Genomic DNA, 20,400 nt, shown 5'->3' with positions numbered 1-20,400 from the left:
TTTTAGGGAGGCTCGCTAGTCTCTGGTAGGCTGTACAGATGAGAGGGCAAAAGGAATATGATTGAGATGTCCATGTCCTTCTCTCTGCTTTATGGAGAGGAATAGATTTAGGGAATGCTTTTGTTTTTTACAGTTGTATTACACAGTTCATCACATTGTATAGTTAGCTAGTCTCCTGTCAAGATATCTTCTGTTTGTAGTAGCTGTATGTCAGTTGTATCAGAGTAGGGAGACTAGGTTCAGGGCTGTTTATTCTGTTAACATTTTTTGGGGAATTGATGTATGTTTAGTACCATTCAGAATTTTATCAGTCCTGTGTGAAAAATACCCACAAGAAGTGATGGGAGCCTGAACTTGGAGAGTGACTGAAATTGGAATGGGTAGCTGGAGTCTGGAGCTTTGGGACTGAAGAATTGACAGGACATTTGACCTTTGGGAAGACTAGGGAGAGCAGAATTCATTTGCTGAACATTTATTGAATGCCCAGTGTCTGCAACCTACTGTGATAGGTTAACGGCAAACAAACTGCCTTAGAGGTTACTGGTGTAGGATTGAAGAGGACATAGTATTCAGACAGAAGGAAGCAGGCCTGTTTATTTAGGTAGCACATGTTTGTTAGGATAGCGGGGTACTAGGTGCTGGATATAAGGCAGGCAGGTAGAATCTAAACTTTCTCAATCTAGAATAGCAATCTGATTAATACGAGTGTATTTAAGGAACAATATTATTTATTTTTAACCATTTATTTTTGGAATGAGCAGTATAATAATATGGTTGAAAAATAAAAAAAAATATTAAAAGGCATGCTACAAAAATTCTCTCTCCCACTTTTGCCCCTCCCCTCCCCCAATACTCAGTTCCCCTGTTGTGTCAGTTAGGTTTCAGTGCTGGAAACAAAACCACTTTGGGTACTTTAACCACAAAAGGATTTGACACAAGAAATTGGGTACTTAGAAAATTGTTGGAAGGGTTGGAGGAGTGGGACTCAAGGTTGCTGCCCTTAAGTATCAATTTGAAGGACCCACCCCGGAGCTGTGTTCTGGAGGTCAGGAAGTTACTGCTGCCATTGGCCCACTGCCACCACCACCCTCAACACTGCTGCTTGATACTTAAGAAGCTGGTAACTAGACATTAGATCCTTGCTTATGCAGACCAGTACATCAGTATCACCAGATTGTTTAAAGCTCTTAGGCCCTAACTTCATCTGCTGAATCAAAATCTACATTTCAACAGGATCCTCTGATGATTTGCATTCCATGAAAGTTTGAGAGGTCCTTCACTGGAGCCCTGGGGTTTGGCCACTACAGTTGCCTCTAAACCCATAGGTCTCCATGACCTTGACTGCCAATTGTTGGGGAGTCAGGGAAATGCAGTTGGTTTTTCCAACTCTCAGTCTAGAAGAAATGGAGATTGAAAGAGCCCATCTTTTGAAGTGACCGTACTTCTTTATGTAACCATTGTTAGTTTCTTATGTAAGATATTTTTATGCATAGTTAAACATATATGAATATACTTTTTCATCTTAAAGAAAATAAACAGTTGTTTACTATACACAGTGTCCTGCACCTTGTTCTTTTCATTTAATAGTTCATCTTGAGAGAGCTTTCCATATCATAACATAGAATTTTTTTTTTAACAGCTGCATGGTATGCTACTATATGGATTACAAAATTCTTAAATTGAAGCTATCTAATACAATCTGGGTTGCATGGTCATTCTAATTTATTGGCATATGTAAAGTGTAATCAAGTTAAATGTTTGCTTCCTGCCTCCTTTGTGTTTTGGTCTTGTGTGTATGTCATCTTGTTTAACTTGCCTTATTTTTTTTTTTTTAATTTTTTTTTTTTCAACGTTTTTATTTATTTTTGGGACAGAGAGAGACAGAGCATGAATGGGGGAGGGGCAGAGAGAGAGGGAGACACAGAATCGGAAACAGGCTCCAGGCTCCGAGCCATCAGCCCAGAGCCTGACGCGGGGCTCGAACTCCCGGACCGCGAGATCGTGACCTGGCTGAAGTCGGACGCTTAACCGACTGCGCCACCCAGGCGCCCCATAACTTGCCTTATAACCCACTGTGCTGGGTATCCTTCCTCCACTCTACATGACAGAACTCAGGTCTGAAAGGTCAGGTTAATAGTTCATAAACTAAGGAATATCCAGATTGGGATTTGAACCCAAAGTCTGTTAGCCTCCATAATTTGTGATTTAACACAATTGCACGAGCCTTTACATGGTAGGCTTTGGTAATCTAGTCCTTTGGGAAGAGGTTTGGAAGAGTACTGTTTTGGATATTTTGGGTGGGTATTAAAGGCATTTAACTTTTTTTTCTGACTCAGGTATCCAGCTCACATAGAAGACATTGACTACGAAGAAGGAAAAGTACTCATCCATTTCAAGCGTTGGAACCATCGTTATGATGAGTGGTTCTGCTGGGACAGTCCTTATTTACGCCCTTTAGAGAAAATACAGCTGAGGAAAGAGGGCTTACATGAAGAAGAAGGATCTTCTGTGAGTATCAGATCTGTAATGAGCTGGGTCAGCCATTGGGTATTTTATGTTCCAGCCTTTGATGTTCAGTGTGAAAGTCAGTAGCAGCTGGGGACCAATCCTTATTTAGGTCTGTAGTTACAACTCTGAGATCTCCATGGCACCTGGGGTTCTTGAAGAATCCTAGTTGTCAGTTGTCTCCATGATGTGATTGATGTGACAGGTCATTGAGAGAAACATTGAGGATGCATGGGGACCTTATCTCTTTCTTTTACACCACTGTATCCCTTTAGATTGATTATTTATTTATTTACAAATATCTCTAAATTTTTTTTAATGTTTATTTATTTTTGAGAGAGAGAGAGAGAGGGAGGGAGACACAGAATCCAAATCAGGCTCCAGACTCTGAGCTGTCAGCACAGAGCCCAACGCGCGGCTTGACCTCATGGACTGTGAGATCATGACCTGAGCTAAAGTTGGATGCTTAACTGACTGAGTCACCCAGGTGCCCTTATAAATATTTTTTATTTTTTATTTATTTTTTAAAATTATTATTATATTTTAATGTTTATTCATTTTTGAAAGAGAGAGCGAGAGAGCGCGCGTGCACCCCCCCCCCCCCACATGTGCAAGTCGGGGAGGGGCAGAGAGAGAGGGAGACACAGAATCTGAAGCAGGCTCCAGGTTCTGAGCTATCAGCACAGAGCTCGACACAGGGCTCCAACCCACAAACTGCGAGATTATGACCTCAGTTGAAGTTGGACGCTTAACCGACTGAGCCACCCAGGTGCCCCATAAATATCCTTTTTTAAATGTTTGTTTATTTCTAAGAGAGGTGTGAGCAGGAGAGAGGCAGAGAGGAAAGGAGAGAATCCCAAGCGGCTCTGTGCTATCAGTGTGGAGCCCAGTGGGGGGCTCAGTCTCATGAAATGGAGATCATAACCTGAGCTGAAATCAAGAGTCAGACGCTTAGCCAACTGAGCCACCCAGGCGCCCCCCCCATTTTAGATCATTTTTTTTTTTTTTTAATTTTTTTTTTTCAACGTTTATTTATTTTTTTTTGGGACAGAGAGAGACAGAGCATGAACGGGGGAGGGTCAGAGAGAGAGAGAGGGAGACACAGAATCGGAAACAGGCTCCAGGCTCTGAGCCATCAGCCCAGAACCAACGCGGGGCTCGAACTCACGGACCGCGAGATCGTGACCTGGCTGAAGTCGGACGCTTAACCGACTGCGCCACCCAGGCGCCCCTAGATCATTTATTAAACTGGTTTGTTGTATGACCATTTATTAAGCAATCATTCCCTGTGGAGCCTCATTTCAAGGTCTTTTAAAGGTCTTAAACACTTGGAATTGGACTATATTCCTTTTTCCTATTATCACTATACCTGGAACTTTTACTGATTTCAGAATGAAGGATGAAGTATTAGTTTTGAGGTTTTAATTTTTTAAATATTTATAAGAATTTTTTAAAGATTTTATTTTAGTTTTTTAAGTAATCCCTCTACCCAATATGGGGCTTGAACTCACAACCCTGAGATCAGGAGTCATATGTTCCACCGACTAAGCCAGCCAGGCGCCCCAAGTTTTGAGTTTTTTAAACAAGCATTGAGACATCTGTAGAACTCATGCTGCCTTTGGATCTGCCTCAGCCCTGGATTCTGTTTTTCATTTTAGCCCTGGCCAGGAAACTTGAACTCTTGTTTTCTGTGTGTGTTGTTCTACCACTCCTCTCCCTTCCTCCCTGCCCCTGCCATTTATTGTTTTATGTTGTTCAGTGTGATTGCTCGATATTCATTCTATAAACTGTATTAATGCAAACTGTTTGCTGGAAAAACAGTATGAAATATTAAAGTTGAATGGGTGCTTCCTTTGGCAAAAGATCCTTTAAAAGTGTGGTTGGCATGAATGCTGCTTCCCTAAAGATGAGGTAGCTTCCCTCCTTCTAACTTGTATACTGGGTGTGTTTTTAGTGGTCCTGGGCTCAGGGACAGAGCAGGGACTATCATCAGTGCTGTGCTATGCTTGCCCAGACCTCCTAGGATAGGAAAAGTCTTGTGTCTCCCAGTGCCTCTGTCTCAGTAGCCATCTCCCCTTCCCACTATTGTCAATCCAGCTTCTCTTATGAAATCTGGTACTGTGTGTGTCCTATGAAATTGGATTGGTAACAGGTTTTTTTTTTTTTTTTTTTTTTTTTTTGTCTTTTTAAATGTTTTGTAGGAATTTCAAATAAACGAGCAGGTCCTTGCTTGCTGGTCTGATTGTCGTTTTTACCCAGCCAAAGTCACTGCTGTTAACAAGGATGGTAAGGCATTTGAGTTGTAATTATTTTTACTCATGAAGTAGGGGGGAGTTTGTAATATTAGAGTCTGATAGTATATTTTGAGTATGTATTTATTGCCTAGGAATCCTCTCTCTTCAAGTTAACCACTATCTCAGGAATTAGGAAGAAATTATAAATGGAGCAAATCGGGGTTAAAAAGAGGAATTTGATTCTTTGCCTCCTAAATTCTAGTAATTGTTTTCTAAAACAATTATGGTTCTAAAAAAACAGTAAAATAATTATGGGTCATCCGTCCCTCTGCTGGTAAGTGTGCAGGTTCTTGTCCAGGAGTTCCTAAGAGATGAAAAATAAGCTTTAATATGCCTTTTACTTATTTGTAAATAGCCTAGAAATGAAGTGAACATTAATAAACATTTCTTAAAAATATGCTTTGTGAGGGGCACCTGGCTGGCTCAGTCAGTAGAGCATGCGACTCTTCAACTCAGTCATGAGTTCAAGCCCCACATTGGGCATGGAGCCTACTTAAAAAAAAATGCTTTGTGGATGCAAGGTGATTGAAGGTGGTCTGTAGTATCAAAGTTGCTAGTTGAAACTGGGGCCCTGGGATTTAGAGCACCGAGTTGGGATGCCTTTGCCAAGTTTATAACCCGTGAGGAGTCAAGACTGGGAACATGACCCAGAGAGGCTGTTTTTGCTAGTACAAAGGCAGGAGGATGGTTAAGAAAATAATATGTATGGTCAGCATCCTGACACTGAGAGAACAGACTCTGGATCTGAGTGATACATTTTTTTTGTAGTATTTTCTATCAGGTTGTTTGTGGTATGTCCATGACCTCTTAGTACCGCTGTTTGTGGTGGCTATATGGCCAGATTGACTTTTTATTCAGTGAAGTTTTTCAGGTATTCATTCAGCACTCTTGTTAAATGCTGGACCTGGGGCTGATCAAGTTTTGTTTGAGAATGGGTTGAAATGGTAAAAAAACCGAACATATATTTGCATGTAGCAGAAATTTCTGTTTCTCTTCTGCTCTATTCACTCCCTCCCCACGCTCCCCCCCCCCCACCCCCCGTCCCCCAGCTGTTAGGCCAGTGTGGGTTAATTCTGCTACCAGATGTAGGTTATCCTGAAAGCACAGTCCTCTTGCCTCAGGCTTCCAAAACAAGGTTGTATCTTTTTTTTTTTTTTTTTAAATTTTTTTTTTTTTTTCAACGTTTATTTATTTTTGGGACAGAGAGAGACAGAGCATGAACGGGGGAGGGGCAGAGAGAGAGGGAGACACAGAATCGGAAACAGGCTCCAGGCTCTGAGCCATCAGCCCAGAGCCTGACGCGGGGCTCGAACGCACGGGCCGCGAGATCGTGACCTGGCTGAAGTCGGACGCTTAACCGACTGTGCCACCCAGGCGCCCCAAGGTTGTATCTTTTAAGATGTCTGAGCAGTTACTGACTACTCCAGTTCATGGTTGATTCAGCCGTTTTGAATAGTCCTTGTTTCCCTGAATTTCTTTCTTTCTTTTTTTAATGTTTGTTTATTTTTGGGAGAGAGAGAGAGAGGGAGATAGAGGGAGAGAGAAAGAGAGAGCACAGGCAGGGGAGGAGCAGAGAGAGAGAGGGAGACAGAATCTGAAGCAGGCTGCAGATGGCGAGGTCATGACCTGAGCCCAAAGTCTGATGCTTAACCAACTGAGCCACCCAGGCACCCGTTCCCTAAATTTCTTTTTTTTCTATAATTTATTCATTTAAAAAAAATTTTTTTTATTTAAAAAAAAATTTTTTTTTTTCAACGTTTATTTATTTTTGGGACAGAGAGAGCGACAGAGCATGAACGGGGGAGGGGCAGAGAGAGAGGGAGACACAGAATCAGAAACAGGCTCCAGGCTCTGAGCCATCAGCCCAGAGCCCGACGCGGGGCTCGAACTCACGGGCCGCGAGATCGTGACCTGGCTGAAGTCGGACGCTTAACCGACTGTGCCACCCAGGCGCTCCCCAAATTTTTTTTTTTTAACGTTTATTTATTTTTGAGAGAGAGAGAGAGAGACAGAGCATGAACAGGGGAGGGTCAGAGAGAGGGAGACACAGAATCTGAAACAGGCTCCATGCTCCGAGCTGTCAGCACAGAGCCCGACGCGGGGCTCGAACCCACGGACTGCGAGATCATGACCTGTGCCGAAGTCGGCCGCTCAACCGACTGAGCCACCCAGGCGCCCCATAATTTATTCATTTTTTATAATTTACATCGAAGTTAGCGCATGGTGCAACAATGATTTCAGGAGTAGATTCCTTAAGCCCCTTACCCATTTAGCCCATCACTCTCCCACAACCCCTCCGGCAACCCTCTGTTCTCTGTATTTAAGAGTCTCTTATGTTTTGTCCCCTCCCCCCACCCCGTTTTTATATTACTTTTGCTTCCCTTATGTGCATCTGTTTTATCCTAAAGTCCTCATATGAGTGAAGTCTTATGATATCTGTCTTCCTCTAATTTCGCTTAGCATAATACCCTCTAGTTTTTCTAAATTTCTTTTATAGTTTGTGTTCAAAATAGAATCCTGTTATTATTTTTCATATGTATCACTTTAATCTAAAAACGTATTTTAAAGGAGAGCTCACATGTTATTAAACTGCTTTTTAGTAAAGGACAGTTTATTTATTTATTTATTTAAAAAAAAATTTTTTTTTTCAATGTTTATTTATTTTTGGGACAGAGAGAGACAGAGCATGAACGGGGGAGGGGCAGAGAGGGAGACACAGAATCGGAAACAGGCTCCAGGCTCTGAGCCATCAGCCCAGAGCCTGACGCGGGGCTCGAACTCACAGACTGCGAGATCGTGACCTGGCTGAAGTCGGACGCTTAACCGACTGCGCCACCCAGGCGCCCCAAGGACAGTTTATTTTTTAAGTCTTATTTTCAAGATTAAAAATTTTTTCTGCTCTTACTACATTTAAATCATATGATAGAAATTAGGTGTTCTATGTGTACATAGATGTGTTCCTGAAGGTCTATTAGGTTGATTTATGCTGATCAATTGAGTGTATTCCCCCTGAATAATATCCATTGGAGGTGTGCTCCCTTGGGGAAATGGCTGTCCCTTAGATCACATAAAAGTTGTGAGTAGTAACATGGGTAACTCTGTATATAAAGGAGGTTGTAGAAAGGAAGCAACGTTTGTCTTTTGATCCAGTGATGTCCCAGAGACACATGGAGCACAGAAATGGGGCCAAGGGGGTTGGATGAGGGAGTATCAAAGGAGAAAAGGCAGATTGAAGAAGAACGGTTTGGGGAGCCTGGGAGCAGTCTCTTAGAGGGGTAGGATGGGATCTTGGTGGAAGGAGGCTGTTTGCATCTATGCAGATCCTAGAGCTGGGCATCATGGATTTAAAAAAAGAAAAAAAGAGAAAAGACCTAGTTCAAGGCTGCATGAAGTGGGTGTTGATATAGAGCAACCAGGGGGAGGCAGTACAGGAATAGAATGGTGCAGATAAATCATGAGGGGAGCGGGGAAGGACCCCTGTCTGTAGTTACTGTTGTTTTTGTTTTTGTTTTTGTTTTTTTATGTGTGGATGAGTCTGGAATATTTTGAAATAATCATTTAAGGACTAAAACTCATTTGCCACATTATTAGGCATAGTTAAGATTTTTAAATGTCTCTTAAACTCTTTTGAACTGGGGCAACCAGAGCTTTGCAGGTTGTTTTAAAAAATATTTTCTGTTTATTTCCTCTATGTGCTAAAATTATAGGAGGGGGAGTCTTCAGATAATGATTGTCCCTAAAATAGCCATTTGCCACCCTAATAATATTGGTTCTGTAAGCTCTGAATTCTGTCCAGTAAATTTTAGTTATTTGAAAGACATTGAAAATGAGTGGAGGGGCACCTGGGTGCCTCAGTTGGTTAAGTGTCCAACTTTGGCTCAGGTCATGATCTCCTGATTTGTGAGTTTGAGCCCTGAATGGGGCTCTCTGTTGTCAGCACAGTGCCTACTTCGGATCCTGTTTTGGATCCTCTGTTTCCCTCCCTCTCTGCCCCTCCACTGCTGGTTCGTGTTCTCTCTCTCTCTCTCTCTCTCAAAATAATAAACTTGAAAGAAAAAAAAAAATGAGTGGAGATTTCTGCCAGAACCAGTTTTTCCTGGAGTTCTTTGGTCTGAAGTCCTTACTGGTTCTTGAGACTAATTGGAAGGGAGAGGAGAGGAAGGTCACAGGGCAGGGGAAATCCTGAAAGGTAGTGGAATCGGCTGGGTGGTATTATGGTCACATTGTGGATTGTGAAGGAAAGCTAGCCTTTGTGGGAGTTCAGATCTGTGCCTGATTTTGAAGAGATAATGACTCTTTGGTACTGCCTTTGGGTTAGATTTTATCCATGGGAGCTGGTGGGCAGTTTCTAGTTCAGTGTGACTGTAGTCCTTGCAGGATGTGGGGAGGACAATGCTGGACTCTTTTTTCATTCTTTCCCTGGTATTTTCTGCTTGCTCTGCCTCATTTCCATCTGCAGCAGAGGCTATCACAGTTTCATGGCTCTGTGAGGAGGAGCTCTGTTGGCAAGGTGCCCCCTTTATTTCCTGTAAAAGTCATTTTGTCTTGTTGGTGCTGCTAGAAGCTGGGCATATAGTGAAATCACACCTTGTAGATTCATCTTTGGGAGGTTTGGTCTCATTTTCTTGCTACTCTCAACCTCCTTGGTGGTTTTCCTGAGGCTGAGCATTGAGGTTGCTGGCATTGGGAGTCTGGTGTGAAACACAACTAAATGGTAACTTTAGAGTTGGGTTTTTTTTTTTTAACGTTTATTTTATTTTTGGGACAGAGAGAGACAGAGCATGAATGGGGGAGGGGCAGAGAGAGAGGGAGACACAGAATCGGAAACAGGCTCCAGGCTCCGAGCCATCAGCCCAGAGCCTGATGCGGGGCTCGAACTCACGGACCGCGAGATCGTGACCTGGCTGAAGTCGGACGCTTAACCGACTGCGCCACCCAGGTGCCCCAACTTTAGAGTTTCTTAAGGGAGTTATTTAGCACTTGGAAACTGGGGAGGGCAGTGCAATGTTATTTAGCCCTTTTCACCTGGAATAGTTCTTTGGCAGTGGTAATTAAGCATCATTTCATGTGAAGGTAGCCACACCTGGTTAGCTTTGTTAGCCCCTTTGTCTGTGTTTGGAGTAAAGGACAGGATTCTGCTTCCAGGGAATCTTTGTTCAGAAGCCATCTCTGGTGAGTTGACCTCAGCTCTTTGCTGCGGCTGCTCAGCTTCGCTTTTTCACACTGGGTATGGCAGAGCCACAAGTGTCATGGCTTTGTGTCCCCATCATGGACTAAGACCACGCTGCTCTGCAAGGCGTTCTCTGGGGGAAACTGAAAGTAGGTTTGCATTTACAACAAAATGAGGAATTGTTCCTTCCTGTTGATCTATGGTTCTTTAACTTGAGTGAACAGGCAAATCAGGTCCCTCTTCCTTAAAATTATACGTATTCTTAGGTTATGTGTTCTCTGTTCCCTCAGTTCAGTCTTTGGTCTAGTGCCTGAAGTCTGCATTTGTAAGAGGAGATTCTTTGGAAATGCTTTTATTTCTAGAGTCTCTTGTTGAAGCAGTTACTATTTTTTGTCTTCATGCTGTAACTGATCCTATATTTGAAATGTGGGGATGTTGGGACTGTGTGAAGAGCTTTGCACAGAGATAAAAGGAAGATTTAGGCCCACACACGCAGGTGCTAGCTTGGCTCTTACCTTCTAAGTGGGGAAGGGGTTGGTGCTTCCCTTTTAAAGTGATTGGTGGATAGTAGTAATTGGAACCACTTATTGATCCCTTGCTCTGTAAGGGTTACTTTGCTAAGCAGTTTCCATATCTGATCTGATTTAGTAGTATTCAGACAGACATGGAAAGGTTGTTGCCATCAACCCTATCATTTTACAGATGAGCAGCTAAGCTAACAGCAGAAGCTGCTTGAGGTTACAGAGCAGGTACATAAATGACAGAACTGCAACCTGGATGTAGGTCTGGGGGGCTCCAAAGTTCCTGAACTGCAGTTCCTAAAGTCCTAGACTGTCTCTCTGAGGCAGAGTTTTCCTAAAATGGCAAAAGTTGTCAGGGGCAGGTGTTTATTGGGAGTGTGTACACACATGCCTGATACGATGGTAGGGTGGGTGTAGATGGTCAGTATTTTCTGGAGCATGGTGGTATCTTGAGGGCCCTGACTAGGACTCTGGATCTGGTCCCAGTCCCTGCTCCTTGATTACTGGCAGTTTACTACCCTTTCTCTGGACGCTTGTGCAGTTAGAACTCAAAGAAGGAATTGGAACAGATGAGCATTTTTAGAAATTGTTGGCTACAGAACCTAAGCCCATTATGTAAAATTGGCTAAGAAGAAACGATGGGGGAGGGGAAGATATACTTGCAAACTTGTGTGTATTTCTCTGCCCACCCCAGAAGGCACATCTGTGAGCACATCAGGACTTTGAGAATCCATGTTTGAAAACTTTGAGTTTCCTATCCTTGGCATTCTGGAATTCTCTGACTCTCGGAGAATGAGTGGGATAGAGAAAAGGCCTTCAAGTCATAGTTACGGTAGATTTCAAGAGCAACAGAAGTCTATCCAGAGTCACTTGTGCCATCCCGTTTCCTTGGCCCTAGAGAAGATCAGTTTGCTATGCATCTCTAGTTTTTTTTCTTACATCCCTTCTGTACTTAACCGACTGCTATAAGGTTGTCCAGTATACTGAGTTTTTAACCCCCAGAGGCCCATGTTTATTTATTTATTTTGAGGGGGAGAGAGAGGGGGGGGAGAGAGAGAGAGCTCGAGGCATGAGTGGGTAGGGGCAGAGAGAGAGAGAGAGAGAGAGAGAGAGAGAGGGAGAGAATCCCAAGCAGGCTCCGTACTGTCAGTGTGGCCCAGCGTGGGGCTCAAACTCACTAACCATGAGATCATGACCTGAGCCGAAATCAAGAGTTGGACGCTTAACTGACTGAGCAACCTAGGTGCCCCAGGACAGGGGCTTCTTAAAGGAGACTGAAGCAGGGGGATGCACTTATCTTTTCTGTAATTTACATGTTATTTGTTAGATATTATTTGTGGCTGTGGGAGAACTCTATTGTCAGCCACCCGCGGGAGGATTCCAGGGGAAGACATTCTTTTAGTTGTACAGGAACTGTTAAAGTAGATTTGGGGCCTCTCTCCAGAAGTGGGCCTAGGCCACTATGGTCTATGGGATGTATTGTTCTTTTCCTTCTGATTTATTGAAGCCCAGGTTAGGCTGTGTACATGATCAAGGAAACAAGTTTTGAGATGATCCCTTGTAGTTCTTTGGAAGTAAAAAGGGTCAGGGCCAGGATATTGCTGTCTAAGTAAGGATGGTGATCCATGAGTACCTTACCATAGTGCAAGTCATTTCAGAGTGGTCATTGATGCTCTGGGTCGGTATTTTGGACTAAAGGCTGAGGGACTTGGGAAATAGGCAGTTTGGAGTGGTGGAAGAAGAATTGGTCAGAGGTCAGCAGAGAGGCTTAGATGTTTGTTGTTGTTGTTATTGTTTTTAGAGAGGCTTAGGTTCTAATCCTACCTCTATTTAGCTCTGTTTTAGCTCTTTTTGGGACTCAGTGCACACCTCTTCACTTAAGGCCTCCTTTTTGAGCCTGCCATCAAGAGTAAGCTTCAGAATTGACCTCAAATAGCTGAAAATGTTGGACTGTTGGGTAACATTACTAAATGTTATCCTTCTGGATGTTTGAAATGTCTGTAAAAATGGACAGTTTTCATTGTGATGTAATTGGTGCTAACTTTCTTGGTAAGATAGATGAAGGGGTGTAGGCTTGGGTGGCTTGTTGGCATACTTGATCTTTTAAGATTTCATGAGAGGTGGGTTCTTAATGCCCCCATCCCCAGGCTGGCCAGAACTGTGTCATGGTTGCTTGGAATGGGTATGTTTAGAGTCCATAGCATTACTTAGCATTGCTTCTTGGCTTGCCAGTGCTCTCACAATAGAGGCAGGAAGACAGGATCCCAGGCCTTTGTTGTAAGAACTCATCAATCATTGGTGAGCTGTCTTATGTAGAATCCTTTAACCAACCCAGCATAACGATATATCCTTGTATCTAGTTTTCTAGCCACTTTGTTCTGTTTGGTGACACTTGTGACAAATAATCAACTTTATTTTGTAATTACTGGGAATACAGTTTAGTGCGTAATTACTAATTGTCTATAGCAGTGGTTCTCAGACTTTAGTGTGTACCAGAATTACCAGAGACACTTGTTAAAATTTATTTCTGTGACGCACTCTCAGAGTTTTTGATTCAGTTTATCAGGTGTGGTGCTGGTAACTTACATTTCTAACAAGTTCTCAAGCGTTGCTGGTATTCCTGGTCTGGGCACCATACTTTGAGAAGCCCTGGTCTACAGTTAACCAGGTATTGTGTGAGAGAGACTGGTGTGGGATGTGGTCCCTGGCCTTGGAGAGCCTGCCTTTGATTTGGGATCTGCCTTCTACATGAAGGTAGGCCTAAGTTGAGACTCTGCAGGCAAGGGGACAAAATGAGTCTTTGAGAAGTTCAGAGCAGGGAAAAGTCTCTCTTAAGTAGGAAGTCAGGAAGCTTTTACAGAACATATTGTGGTCATATGAACTGAGCACATTCCAGGCAGAAAATACTTTCATAAAGATGTGGAGGTGAAAATATCACAAGGCAGTTTCATTGGGTGGCAAGTAGCTCATTACTTTGAGTTGGTGGTTTTTGTATGGTGGTAATGAGAAACAAAGTTTGGAAAATAATTGGGCTCAGATTGCATTGGACTTTGAACACTACAGAATGAGGCTTTCATTAGAGGTGGCTAGCCATTGACAGGGCCCTGTTTAGGACTGGAGGAGAGGTGGGGTGGGGTGGAGAGAGAATGTGTAAGAAGAAAGTAACTAGCCAGAAGGTCTTAGACTTCCTTGTTGCATTCTTTTGCTCCCAGCCCTTGGGATTTCTCCCCCCTCTTCCTGTTTGGTGGGAAATTGATCCTGAAAGCTGACTGATCATGTTTACCGGTAGTAAACCATTACATGATTACCAGAAGTTCACCGATAATCTTGACAAGGTTAACGGATTATTTTTTTTTTATCTCTGGGGCAAAAAAAAAAGGGGGGGGAGGTGGGTTCTAAGATGTAAAAGTTTGAAAATGTTGGTTTGAGTGCAACTAATGAGAAGTTTTGTATTATAGTTGGATGCCTCATTTGGGGAGAAGATTATTTGGATTTTCAGCTTCAGTCTTATAGCAGTGATTTTTGTTAGATTTTTTTTTTCCTAATGGAATAACTGACAATGTAGTGGCCCCATTAAGTGTTTTGGCCAAGTCTCTATTTTTAAATATTGTAACATGAAGGTCATTCATATAGATTATGAGATTAATGTGACCTCCAAAAACATGATACGTTTAGTTAGCAGTCATGTTTCTTTTGAAGTTTAACAGTTACTACCACTCTGAAGCCTAGAACATATTGATAAAAATTAATAATTCACCAAACAATAAATAAATCTGCATTTTCCTCACATTCTTAATTGTTTTATTGCTCTTTGTTCTTGGCCTAAATTCAGTGCATTTTTTTTCTTTTAATGAAACATAATAAAAATGAGCTGTTTTTTTTCTTAAGTTTATTTATTTTGAGAAAGAGAGAGAGAGAAAGAGAGAACATGAGCAGAGAGGGAGGGGCAGAGAGAGAGAATCCCTAAGCAGGCTCTGGTCAGTGTGGAGCCCAACGTGAGGCTCAAACCCACGAACTGAGAGATCATGACCTGAACCAAAACCAAGAATCAGGATGCCCAACCAACTGAGCCACCCAGCCATCCTGAAAATGAGCTGTTTTTGATGGATTTTGATTTGTATAGATTAAGAGAAAACTTACTATGTAATGTTGACTAAGAAATGAAGGCATGCATATTAGTTATTATCTTGGAGATAAATAAGACTGATTCCTAATATTGTAATTCTCATACATTTATTGTTGTGGTTGGAGCTCCCTTGTATTTATGCTTTGAAAAGTTTTGTTGCTTTCATGAAACTGCAACTTAAATCATGATATCTCCTTGAATTTTAGGTACTTACACTGTGAAATTTTATGATGGAGTAGTTCAGACTGTCAAACATATTCATGTCAAAGCTTTTTCCAAAGATCAGGTGAGAAATGTGGTTTTGTGCTTTGTGGTATGAATAATACTGACATTGTAATTTTGTTTCTCAAATAAAGGCATTATATTTGTTTATGATGGCAACGTCTTTATTTCCTTTATCTGACACAATTTCACTAGAAAGCAATGTGCAGGTTTTCAGAAATTGTTAATATTTTTCCCTCTCTGCCATTTCCTGTTATCTGTTTTCCTCATCTTTTCTCAAAAGTGTCTCCTTATTACTCTTTTTTTTCTCTCTCCCTGTGCCCTGTCCCCAGAGCTGTTACTCATCATAGGGAACGTGCTGAAATGCTTGAGGAAACCTAGAGTGTATTTTCTCCTCATCTAACTTAGTCCCTTCAGCTCAGGATCATGACTTGGTGGTTTCAAAACTGCAGTTTGGTGTGTATTTGGCAATCATTTGTGCTACATGTGCCTGGTTTGAAAATTTTGTTTCCTTTTGTCCTGGTCACCATGCACGTGTTTGCTTGAGCATGGGACAAGAGTTTTGATACTAGAAATGTGGTCCATCTAGACATGACCATCTAGAAATTGTTGCCTACTCTTTTCATTTTTTCCCCTTTAGTCTTTTTTTCATGTTTATGCCCTAATGAAATAGTTGAGGGGAAAGCAAGATCAAAATTTGGATATTAATGTTTTAACAATTCTGATCGTTAATAATTGTTACTCACCTCTTTGGGTAGTTTTTGATGTGACAGTATTTGGTGATGCTGGGACCTGTCTTTTCTTATGATCAAATGCTTATCACAAGTTTTAGTAAATTCTTCTGTACCTATATTTAACATTTTCAAAGGATTATGATACTTGGTATCTTTAAAGGTAGCCTTAAGAATGTTTTTGCCTTTTGCTGGTTTTCCTTTTCAGAAAATTGAAACAGTTATAAAGCTTTAGCCTTGAAGAGGTTTTTTCTCTTCCATCGTTTGCTGCTTAGGCATCTAAGGAAGTGCTATATAGTACACTAAAATCGAATTTTGTGTGGTGCTTGGATGGCTCAGTCAGAGCATGTGACTCTTGATCACAGGGTTGTGAATTTGAGCCCCATGTGTGGCGTAGAGTTTCTTTAAAATTTAAAAAGTGATTTTGACCTTAAATTTGGCAACTTTTTTTAGTTTAAAAGTTTTTATTTATTTCTTTTGAGAGAGACAGAGACAGAGTGAGTGGGGGAGGGACAGAGAGAGAGAAAGAGAATCCCAAGCAAGCTCCGCGCTGTCAGCACAGATCCTGATGCAGGGCGCGAACTCATGAAACAGCGAGATCATGACCTGAGCTCAAAACAAGAGTTGGCTGGACTCTTAACCAACTGAGCCACCCAGGCGCCCCTTCGGCAGTTTTTGTGTTGAGTTTGTGGAGTAAGTTAATAATAGAGGACCGTATTAAGAATTTGTTCAGAATTGTCAGATCGTACCCAGAATCTCCCCAAATGGAAATGTAGGGCTCCAGATAACAAACATTCAACTGTTTACTTTGCTGTACTCAATAAATTGATTGATAGCACTTGAGATGCTTTGGGTTGGAGATGAGCACCTTACCCACTGTGGATTTGTGGGTGCTTCATTTCCCGATTCCCAGCTGTCCCTGAGTGTCTCACTTCATCTCAGACCTGGTGGGTAGTCAGGTGCAGGCCCATGGCTCCTGCTTGTATTTGTTTTTTCAACGAGGGCATCATATTTGGTTAAAAGACTTCTCAGGTCTCTTCAGCCCTAAGAATCTAGGGTTCCATAAGGCTATATACAGAGCTTAACTTTCAATTTGCCTTTCTCTTTTAATCCTCTCCCTGCTCCAACTCTCAAAAAAGTACCCAGAAATTAAATACAAGGAAGCTCAAAGAGCTAAGGCAAGCCAGCCCAGGATTATCAGGCTCCCTCCCATAGGGACCAAAGTCTGGACGCTGGGGTTTCTACTCACAACCTGGTATTAAAAGCTGGTACAGAATAAGGTGGTTTCAAAGGCTAGCAGTAACTTGGCTCCAAGGGCCTTTCTGCAGTGGAGCACACCTAACAGGGCCAGGCTGGGTAAGAAGCGGTGTTTGTTGGCCTTGTTAAAAAGCTTCTTCCCTTAGGCATCTGGAAACTGAGTGCCCTGCACCCTCATAGGAGACCAGCCCTAAGGCCCTAGCTTCAGACAAGGCACCCAAGCGCTGGAGAGCAGCCCCTGGCCTGCAGCCATGGCAGTGGATGGTTATGTACCTCCAAAGCTTAACTCATTAAAAGTATCTGTCACAGACAATTTCTAAAGGTATTTTCATATATTACTAGAATAGATTGAGGTTTTTTTCTGTATGACCATACTGTTCTAAATGTTTTGATAATTTATATATTAGGGATATTTATCTTTTTTGAAGTTATAACAATGGCACATTAACTGTAGAAAATTTGGAAACTATAGAAAAGCACAATGGAAGTAAAAATGATGTAATCCTATTATCTAAATACAATTGCTCTTAACAGATTGGCATATATCCTTCTGTGTTTTTTGTAAATATTAATATATATTTTCAAAATTGGGGTCATATGGTTATATTAGTATTCTATATCTTGCTCTTTTTTTAATATGGGGGTTATATCTTGCTCTTTTAACAAAATAACATTTTCTTAAGTTCTTAATAGTATATGATAATATGGCTTTTCCTGGCTATTTAGTATTGTGTAATATGTATATAACTCTGCTTTGTGTAATTAATTCCCTAATGGTCATTTATAAGGATATTTGTAAATTTGAATATATAAGTCTGATTATTCTGTCAGAAAATTTCATTTCTAGGAATTCATTCTAGTTCTAATTCTTTGACACAGATTGCCAACATGCTGCCCCTCCCCCTAAGGTGGTTGTCATTTATGATTCTGCCAGCAGTTACTGAGGAGTGCTTGCTCTCAAACCTGACTGCTTTCAGAAAATTTTGGGGATCTGAAAAATTTTCTTCCAGGGTCTAACCTTGTTTATTATTTATCCTTATGGGACAAATTAAACTTTCACTTACTGAATATTTAGGTACTCCTTCCAGCTTTTGTGAGAGATCTGCATGCCTAGTGCGTGCTTGGTGCTGGGGATTCCATACGCACTTGATATGGTGGTCCCTGCTGTTCTCTTGAGGTCTTGGAAGAGAGATACACATACAAATTTAATTGTAGTTTTGCAAACTCTAGAGCTTTCAGAGCTGACTTTATTGGGAGCAGTCATATTAGGACACACGATTTTTAGGATGCTTTAAAAAGTCATTTAGGAGGAAAGTAACCAAGAAGTAATACTTCTGTCCAGTGGACAAAAACTCAGTAGCTCAGGAGCACAGTAGGTGATATATTGGCTTGGGCATAGCCTTTACCTGATTAAGGAAGCAAAGACCCTGCTTCTGGGTTAGACAGTCTTTACAGCTTTCCTGTTCAGCTTCCATTTATCAGTTTGTGTTCTTCTCTGCACAGGGCATCAGCATCCACTGGCAAACTGAGCCAGGCCTCTGAAAGGCCCTGGGTCTGTGTAGTCATGCTTGGGATGAGAAGGATGTAGCTTGGAGACATTTTCTTAGAAAACCTCTGTCAGAAAGATTGCTTTGCAGAAGAGGTCCCTGGGGTATTTGTCCCTTTAATTATCCAGTGACTTAATCAAAATATAGATCATTCTGTCTCAGAAGGAATTGAACACTTTTTTTTTTTTTTTTAATTTAGGATTGGTTCTCAAGCCTCAGAGTATGGAAGGGTATTTTCAGTGGTTCTTTCCATTATGTGACATAGCATATGTCCTGTTTCAATTTGTTTGTCTTCATGTTTGCAAAAAAAAAAAAAAACCCACCTGATTTTATATTTGCAAGTAATTACAAAGTGTGTTTCATCGCTATTTTGCTCATTTTAGAATATTGTGGGTAATGCTAGGCCTAAAGAAACAGACCACAAAAGTCTTCCATCATCTCCTGATAAACGAGAGAAGTTTAAAGAACAAAGAAAAGCCACTGTCAACGTGAAGAAGGACAAAGAGGACAAAGCCTTAAAGACAGAAAAGCGACCCAAGCAGCCTGATAAAGAAGGAAAGTTAATCTGTTCTGAAAAGGGGAAGGTGTCAGAGAAAAGCCTCCCCAAGAACGAGAAGGAAGATAAGGAGAACATTTCAGAAAATGACAGGGAGTACTCTGGAGATGCTCAAGTGGATAAGAAACCTGAAAATGACATTGTGAAGAGTCCACAAGAAAACTTGAGGGAGCCAAAAAGAAAACGAGGCAGGCCCCCTTCCATAGCTCCTGCTGGTGAGTTTCCCATGTGGGGTCTGCAGTGGCAATGCCAGAGTGTTGTTCTGTGGCCTTTGTGGTTCTCTGTCACTTCCATACTTCAATCCTTAATTTTTTGTGCCTGACTTTGAATCGTTCTGTGATCTGCGGAGCAGAATTTAAGGGAGGTGTGTAGCCAGATGAATGTAAGTTGGGACACGTGTCCTTTACTGAGCTTCTGGAGTGGTGTGTAACTGTCCACTAGATACTTCAGCTTATGTGGTAAAACCTAACAAGCTAAGGCCTTTTGCCTGTGCCTATTCAACTGATCTCAGTTTAAGCAAGCTTAATAGAACCTGGGATTAGGAAATAATAGTTTTCCTGAGAGACATGAAGGAGGAAAGGAGAAGTAAATACATGTGGGCATCAGATAGAGGCAGGGCCAAAGAACACCGGACCTAGGAAGGCATAGGTACATTTTGAAGTTGAGCTCTCTGGAGAGTGATTATTGATTGGACATTTTCACAGTCTAAGTAAAAAGCTGAGTTGGGTACTTGGTAAGAGTTAAGGTTAAAGGTACAGATTTAGGGAAGAATGTATAGTTATTCTAAAAAGTTGAAATTTGGAATTCTTTAGAATAACCAAGAATGAAGCACATCCTGAATTTCTTCCTAGGCCAAACACTCCTTCTCTAGTCAATGCAGTGGCATGAAGAACACTTAGAATGTCTAGACTAAATGCTGGCTGTGATAATCTGGCAGTGGTCTTCAGACATTCTTGCTTGCATATTTCCTACGTGAATATTGAAAAATTATGAATCCCCTAGTATGTTTTAGAGGGTATCTATTTTTATCACAAGTTTAAATAGGTGCAAATGATATATTTAAAATATAAAATATGACATAAAATGTATTTTCATCACAACTGCGCAACTATAGAGTTAGCTTATTCATTGGTCCTGCGTGATGTGGAATGCAAAGCCAGTCCTGTGGATCCAGGCAGCTACATCAGACTTCATTTCTGTGGGAAAAAAAAGTCTGTCTGAATTTACTTCAAATAAATGTATTAATACTCATTCCCACTAGACAACCTTTTCACATCTGAGTTCTAATTCTAAGATAGGAAATTAGATATAAAAGGATTTCTTCCCAGATGAATGAAGGCACCACCTCCTTCAGTGGATGTTTAACTGAGTTTTGCTCTCAAAAGCGAAAGCATGCTGGCATTGTCCCTAGGCCTAATGATGGCCTAGACCTGTACTGTCCAGTATGGTAGCCACTGGCCACAGGTGGTTA

General features: G+C 41.5%; 1 protein-coding gene and 1 pseudogene across 6 annotated transcripts in view; one reads left to right on the top strand and one right to left on the bottom strand.

The window, feature by feature from the left end:
- The window catches only part of PHF20 (PHD finger protein 20), a 171,535-nt gene that overhangs the window by 76,245 nt on the left and 74,890 nt on the right, over window positions 1–20,400 (top strand). For 4 of the 6 annotated variants that reach the window (XM_043602499.1, XM_043602500.1, XM_043602498.1 and 1 more), the window contains exons 3-6: window positions 2,337–2,508; window positions 4,707–4,791; window positions 14,823–14,902; window positions 18,757–19,144. In XM_043602499.1, coding sequence (XP_043458434.1) covers window positions 2,337–2,508; window positions 4,707–4,791; window positions 14,823–14,902; window positions 18,757–19,144 — 725 coding nt within the window. Of the gene's footprint in view, window positions 1–2,336; window positions 2,509–4,706; window positions 4,792–14,822; window positions 14,903–18,756; window positions 19,145–20,400 lie in introns of those variants that run through there. The other 2 variants (XM_043602502.1, XM_043602501.1) reach the window with 2 other exon arrangements.
- On the bottom strand, window positions 16,735–18,090 carry LOC122466879 (annotated as a pseudogene).

The sequence above is a fragment of the Prionailurus bengalensis genome, chromosome A3, assembly GCF_016509475.1.
Source record: "Prionailurus bengalensis isolate Pbe53 chromosome A3, Fcat_Pben_1.1_paternal_pri, whole genome shotgun sequence".
Lineage (NCBI taxonomy): Eukaryota > Metazoa > Chordata > Mammalia > Carnivora > Felidae > Prionailurus > Prionailurus bengalensis.
The sequence above is the reverse complement of the archived record's forward strand: the minus strand, read 5'-3'. Positions and strand labels throughout refer to the sequence as shown.